This window comes from Manihot esculenta, chromosome 9 (genome assembly GCF_001659605.2).
Source record: "Manihot esculenta cultivar AM560-2 chromosome 9, M.esculenta_v8, whole genome shotgun sequence".
In the NCBI taxonomy this organism is placed as follows: domain Eukaryota; kingdom Viridiplantae; phylum Streptophyta; class Magnoliopsida; order Malpighiales; family Euphorbiaceae; genus Manihot; species Manihot esculenta.
Window position 1 is genome coordinate 23,593,735 of NC_035169.2, and position 7,111 is coordinate 23,600,845.

General features: G+C 42.2%; 1 protein-coding gene across 1 annotated transcript; it reads right to left on the reverse strand.

Annotated features, from left to right (window-relative positions):
* Positions 1-300: 300 nt before the first annotated feature.
* LOC122724687 lies at positions 301-3,663 on the reverse strand. The gene is made up of 2 exons (XM_043960415.1): positions 3,209-3,663; positions 301-359 (listed from the first exon to the last, which is right to left on the reverse strand). The coding sequence occupies exons 1-2, from the start codon at positions 3,657-3,659 to the stop codon at positions 325-327; spliced, it is 486 nt and encodes a 161-aa protein (XP_043816350.1). The 5' UTR covers positions 3,660-3,663; the 3' UTR covers positions 301-324.
* Between the last annotated feature and the right edge of the window lie 3,448 nt (positions 3,664-7,111).

Below are 7,111 nucleotides of genomic sequence, written 5' to 3' on the forward strand. Positions count from 1 at the left end.
ATACCCTCTGTCAATACTGGCCCCCCAAAGGAGCTACACAGGGCATTCCAACAAGTAATTGCCCAACTGACCTGACACAATGACAGGAGCCGAAGCTTAGGCTATTGGAGTCGCCTGGGTCCACCTAATCTCTGATCACATAATATGCAATGCTTCACATTCGTGATTCTAATGCAATCACCCTAATACATATCATAGCATTCATGATGCATGAACTATGCTAAAGCATTATGTTTCTTTAATAAAAGATTAAGTTTAGTTCTACTCACCTCTAGCCAATGCTTGGCTAACCCTGGGCTAACTCTGCAAACTCTGAAGCAACACTCACTGCTGCTCTCTCTGGTTCCTCTGTTCTGTGCCTACACAGATGGACTCAAGTGAGGGACCAACATACTCTAACATACCTCTAAACATCTCCCCTTAAGACCCCTTAAAACACCTCAAAACATGCATGCAAAACAAGCAAAGGAAAGCTGGACAGGGCACCTTCGGCAGCACCTTCGGCGGCCGAATGTTTCCTCCAGAGACGAAAGTCAGGCATGTTCGGCGGCCTAACTTGGACTTTCGGGGGCCGAACCTGGGTTCATCCAGAACTCAGTTTCGTGCACAAGAACGCCTGCCATCCGAACTTCAACCCTCCAAACATGCATCCAACCTCTCCAAACATACTCTAAACACTTAATCATGCATATAGGAGTCTTAAACACATTAAAACTCCAACAAATAACACACAACAACCACAAACAAAGCATAGGATCCATACACCCTAATATGCACAACTCATGCATACACATGCACAACTCCCCTTTCCCCTCATCAAACTCATTTAAAACATAATTAAAACCAAGGATTCACACTTACCTATTGAAGAACAAAGGCTGGCGTGACTCCTAACTTGAAGAGATGGAGATTCAAGCTTCACAAGCTCCTAAACTCCACAACTTCTCAAAACTCCCTTTAACTCACTTAAAACCTACTTTTCTTTGAAAGATTTGATGTAAAACTATGGAAGATCATTGAGAGAAAGCATGAGCAAGTTCCTGAACCAAAGGAGAGCCTAAGCACCTCCTTAGTCGGCCAAAAGCACCTTTAAAAGTGCACCACCGCTTCACGTTGGGTGGCCAAAGCTCCACGCAACACCTCACCACTTTAGGGGGCCGAACCTTAAGTTTAGGGGGCCGAACGTGGGGTACTTTCGGCAGCCGAACTTTAACTTTAGGGGGCCGAAAGTGGGAAAATCTTCCTTAGCCTTTTCTCTTAAAAACTCATTTCCTTTTCAAATCAAAAACTTAAAACATATCAAAACATTTTAGAAAACCTTCACTCTACCCTTCAGGGAAACTCTGACATTTAAAATTCCACCGGACGGTAGGAACTCCGATGTCTGAACTAGCCGGGTATTACAATCTTCCCCCCTTACAAAACATTCGTCCTCGAATGTTAAAAACAAACAGATAAGCAAGTAAAGCCTATCACTTCTCTCTAAAGAGAGAATCTGTACCTCTATTCTCCTGATCTGAGTTTATACTCATAACCTTTTTCTGAACTCCACAGCTTTCGCTGCGCTACTCTGATCCTTATTCTTCTTTTCTTTCTCTTAACTAAACTAATCTCTTTGTGAAAACTCTCACTTTTAATTCTTAATAGATACAAATCTGGAATGATACCAATCCGTAATCACACTGGAATCACAACCAGTTTCCACTAACAGTTCCAATAGATGATCAATCTTTTCTACCAATCTGTATTACCAACCTTGTAATACTGATCCTTGCCCGCCTTTCTTCTTCTTTACTAAACTGACTTAATCTCTAACTCTCAACAGGTATTGCTCCAATCTGTACTCTGATCATACCAATCTGTAATCCAATCTTCTTTGATTAGAACAGTTAGTAGATCAATCAATCCTATCTAGGAACACCTGTAATTGCTTAGTAGTGACCCTGTTAACTGTAAACAGTTATAACAAAATCTCAAGAGTCTATCCTTCGTTTTCCACAACAACACTGGAATCTTCCAGGGTGAGGTACTACGTCAGATACACCCTTTATCCACTAAGCTCTCTTATACTTTTCTGACTCTTCTGAACTCTCTCTTTCTCTGCAGGTGCCATCCTGTAGGGTAGAAGGAAAGAAATGATTCTGCGGCCAGATATCATTCTCATTCCAACCTCTAATTCTCTAACAGATGGTAAACCTGACAGATCATCTGGGAAACATCTAGAACTCTCTCTCTAGTAAAGGGTACTGAGGCTGATTCCCTGTCCTGACAAACTTGCTCACAAGAGTTAGAACCCTCTGACAACTTTTCCTGTATAACGATGAGCCTGCGGGACTGATATCAACTTCTAGGCATCTATACTGTACTCTATTCCTCTATACTCTGTCCTTTTTAAGGACTAACTATTGATCCATCCTGAGCTCTAAACTCTCCTACCTTGTCTCTGCGGACACAGGTAGTACTATGAGTAGCTAGCCAATCCGCCCTAGGTTGACATCATCAGTCACCCCTAGAACCATAAGGTCAGCTGGATCGCATCGCCTACTCTGTATAAACTCTGAACTAAACTGACTGACTCTGCATCAGATGGATCATATTCAGGTCTACTGACCCTGAGAAAAACACTCTAAGCCCAGAAGTCATCAAATCCACTCTATCAATGGCTCATAAACAACAAGGAAAGTGAAACACTGGGTCCAAAACAAACAGCATACACATCTGAACACTTCCAAGTGAACGCATCTGACGTCACCATGTATGATGTGTTTGCCTCCTACTGAGTCAGGGTGCAGATCCAAGCTAAAGCTAATGGAACTTCCCTCGGGAATTTACTGAAGAAAAGGCTCTCCCTTCTTCCTCAGCCTCACCACCATCTAATCCCAGACTAACTCTAGTCTCTTTATGAACTTACCTTCCTTTTCTTTTCCTCTTACTCTGACCCATCTTATCCTTCTACTTATTCATACTTACTGTTACTCTTTTTACTTCTTGTTCTATTTTCTGCCTTATTTACTCTTATTCTTCTTGAGAAATCAATTCTCACTATGCCTAGGTTTATGAAAACCTGAGATCCTAACATCTCATAATAACTCTCTCTTTAACTCTTCTTTGAAATTCTATCTATTTATCTTTTACTTCGATTACAACAAAAGACATCCTATCAGAATCCTCAAAACACATCAGAACATTCATAACAAAATGAACATACCTGGCACTACTGGGTCTGATGTGGCTGCCTCCTGTTGAACAACTCTACTTAAAAATGTCCGCTGAGACTGAGCTATCCAAGGTGCAGTACGACACTCACGAACTACATGTCCCTCCTGACCACACCTAAAACATGCTGTTGTCCCTGCAAGACAAACTCCCTTATGCAGCCTTCCACACCTCTCACATCTAAAGCTATCCCTATTAGAACTCGAACCCAACCCTGACTTTAACTTATTCCAAAACTCCCTCTTCTTTGACCCTTTAAGGCCTCTGACTTTCTTTTTCCCCCTTTTAGCAGCTGTACTCAAAATAGAGGGGTCAACTTCTCCTGAACTAGAGATCCTGGCATCCTTATTCTGGGTATCATCTACAGACTCTTCGTCCATATTCACTTGCACTCCTATATCCTTTCTTTGCACATCTAATTCTATCTCTCTCCTTACATTCATTCTTTCCCTGTTTTCCTCAAAAGATCCTTCAGATGGGTCTGATTCCACAGAATAACTAGCTCCACTCATCCTAGTTCTCCTGAATAACAACACATCAAGAAACAAACATTAGCACACATGTTCATATGAAAACACATGAATTTACAATATATACATGCATTACATAGCATAACATTAATAAGCATGAGTATTCCACATCAGCATGCAAAACAACTTCCTATCTTAGTGGACATGATTTTACTTATTGTGTTTTGCCTTACTATGACCTCTAGACCAACCTCTTTCCGATGTAAAACATCGTACTACTGAGGAACCTCTGCTCTGATACCATCTCTAACAGCCCGGAAACCGGTACCCTCTTTGTAACGGCCCAAACTGCTCGGCACTAGGATCCAGATCGACTTAAGGCCGCCTAGACCCGTAGTAAGCCTATCCTGAACTCTGTGTACCTGTTAAAATCCCATACATGATCCGACTGGACTATTACTTTTCTTAAAACAGTACCAGACTTAACTTTTTAAAACTTGTCTTTAAAACTACCAGACTTAACCTTTTAAACACTGTACCATAGGTCCAATCATATGAACCAAATGCTCAGATATACTAATCTGAACTAGCCCTCTGGCTATCTATAATACACCAGTGATGCTTTACCAAGTAACCTCCATACCCTATGCGCTCTGCAGCATAGAACCCACTCTGTAAGGGTCAGCATATCATAAGTTAACTTGGCTACCATAGAGTCACAGGAATCAAACCTGATCTTCTCTATTGGCCTCTCTATGGATCACAGGAATCAAACCTGGTCTTTCCTCCGCACTGGTCTTGGGTCAAGGGAATTAAACCCTGTCTTCCCTCACAGTTATAATTCACTGGGTTTTCGAAACACAACATGTTAGTAAGCCTGGTTTGACTCATTGCTCATCATTAAACTGAAAACAGGATACATGCATAAGCAAGGGATTAACATACACTAGACAATAGGCAAAAGCACATTCTAATACATTTATACCTTAACTGACTAACTATTACAGCACTGTACATATATCCTTGTACATACATCATGTCCACACTATGCTATACACAAACATACTGAAGCCAACACTCTGATGCTTCTGACTTCCCAGCTAACCCTGTACCTGCAAAACTGGGATTAAGGGAAAGGGATGAGCTTCTAAAGCCCAGTGAGTAGAAACATCGAAAACAGTTCATTCATACGCACTATATATGAAAATGCATCACAACACAAATATCTCAATAAATCTTGGATTAGACATGACCCCAAAACTCCCTCGACGGGCTATTGAAGTCGCCTTGGTCCAATCCCCACTAAGGTAGACATGACCCCAAAAATACCCTCTGTCAACACTGGCCCCCCAAAGGAGCTACACAGGGCATTCCAACAAGTAATTGCCCAACTGACCTGACACAATGACAGGAGCCGAAGCTTAGGCTATTGGAGTCGCCTGGGTCCACCTAATCTCTGATCACATAATATGCAATGCTTCACATTCGTGATTCTAATGCAATCACCCTAATACATATCATAGCATTCATGATGCATGAACTATGCTAAAGCATTATGTTTCTTTAATAAAAGATTAAGTTTAGTTCTACTCACCTCTAGCCAATGCTTGGCTAACCCTGGGCTAACTCTGCAAACTCTGAAGCAACACTCACTGCTGCTCTCTCTGGTTCCTCTGTTCTGTGCCTACACAGATGGACTCAAGTGAGGGACCAACATACTCTAACATACCTCTAAACATCTCCCCTTAAGACCCCTTAAAACACCTCAAAACATGCATGCAAAACAAGCAAAGGAAAGCTGGACAGGGCACCTTCGGCAGCACCTTCGGCGGCCGAATGTTTCCTCCAGAGACGAAAGTCAGGCATGTTCGGCGGCCTAACTTGGACTTTCGGGGGCCGAACCTGGGTTCATCCAGAACTCAGTTTCGTGCACAAGAACGCCTGCCATCCGAACTTCAACCCTCCAAACATGCATCCAACCTCTCCAAACATACTCTAAACACTTAATCATGCATATAGGAGTCTTAAACACATTAAAACTCCAACAAATAACACACAACAACCACAAACAAAGCATAGGATCCATACACCCTAATATGCACAACTCATGCATACACATGCACAACTCCCCTTTCCCCTCATCAAACTCATTTAAAACATAATTAAAACCAAGGATTCACACTTACCTATTGAAGAACAAAGGCTGGCGTGACTCCTAACTTGAAGAGATGGAGATTCAAGCTTCACAAGCTCCTAAACTCCACAACTTCTCAAAACTCCCTTTAACTCACTTAAAACCTACTTTTCTTTGAAAGATTTGATGTAAAACTATGGAAGATCATTGAGAGAAAGCATGAGCAAGTTCCTGAACCAAAGGAGAGCCTAAGCACCTCCTTAGTCGGCCAAAAGCACCTTTAAAAGTGCACCACCGCTTCACGTTGGGTGGCCAAAGCTCCACGCAACACCTCACCACTTTAGGGGGCCGAACCTTAAGTTTAGGGGGCCGAACGTGGGGTACTTTCGGCAGCCGAACTTTAACTTTAGGGGGCCGAAAGTGGGAAAATCTTCCTTAGCCTTTTCTCTTAAAAACTCATTTCCTTTTCAAATCAAAAACTTAAAACATATCAAAACATTTTAGAAAACCTTCACTCTACCCTTCAGGGAAACTCTGACATTCAAAATTCCACCGGACGGTAGGAACTCCGATGTCTGAACTAGCCGGGTATTACAAAGGAGCTTGACTATCTCTTTTTTTACTACCTCCATCATAGGTGGATTCAGTCTTCTTTGAGCATCTCTGACTGGCTTGCATTCATCTTCCATGTGAATTCTATGCATGCATGTGGTAGGAGAAATACATTTTATGTCATCAATGGTCCATCCAATGGCTCCCTTGTGTTTCTGCAGTACTTTCAGGAGGCTTGCTTCCTCATGTTGGCTCAATTCATTGAACACTATCACTGGTAGTGTCTTGTCAGGTCCCAAGTACATGTATTTTAGATGGTCTGGGAGAGGCTTCAGATCTGATTTTGGTGTTTTCTGACTTGTGTTATATGATGGGAGTTTCGGCGGCCAAAAGTCAGTGGGGTTCGGCGGTCGAAAATCTGTGTGGTTCGGCGGTCGAAAGTCTGTGGAATTCGGCGACTTGGATTCATATGCCTTCTTCTGCGCATCCTTCTGTGGAGGAGTGGAAGAGCTTGCTTGTGTTGAGAACTGAGTTGAGAGGTTCGGCGGCCGAAGGATAGCTGAGTTCGGCGGCCAAAAAGCGCTGGCAAGAAGGATATCAAAAATAGTATTACAACTGTCTTCCTTAGTATCAATCACATAAAAATCTGTAGGAAAGACAAGTTCATCTACTTGAACTAATACATCTTCTAGAACACCTAATGGATATACCACAGATCTATCAGCTAGTTGGATCACGA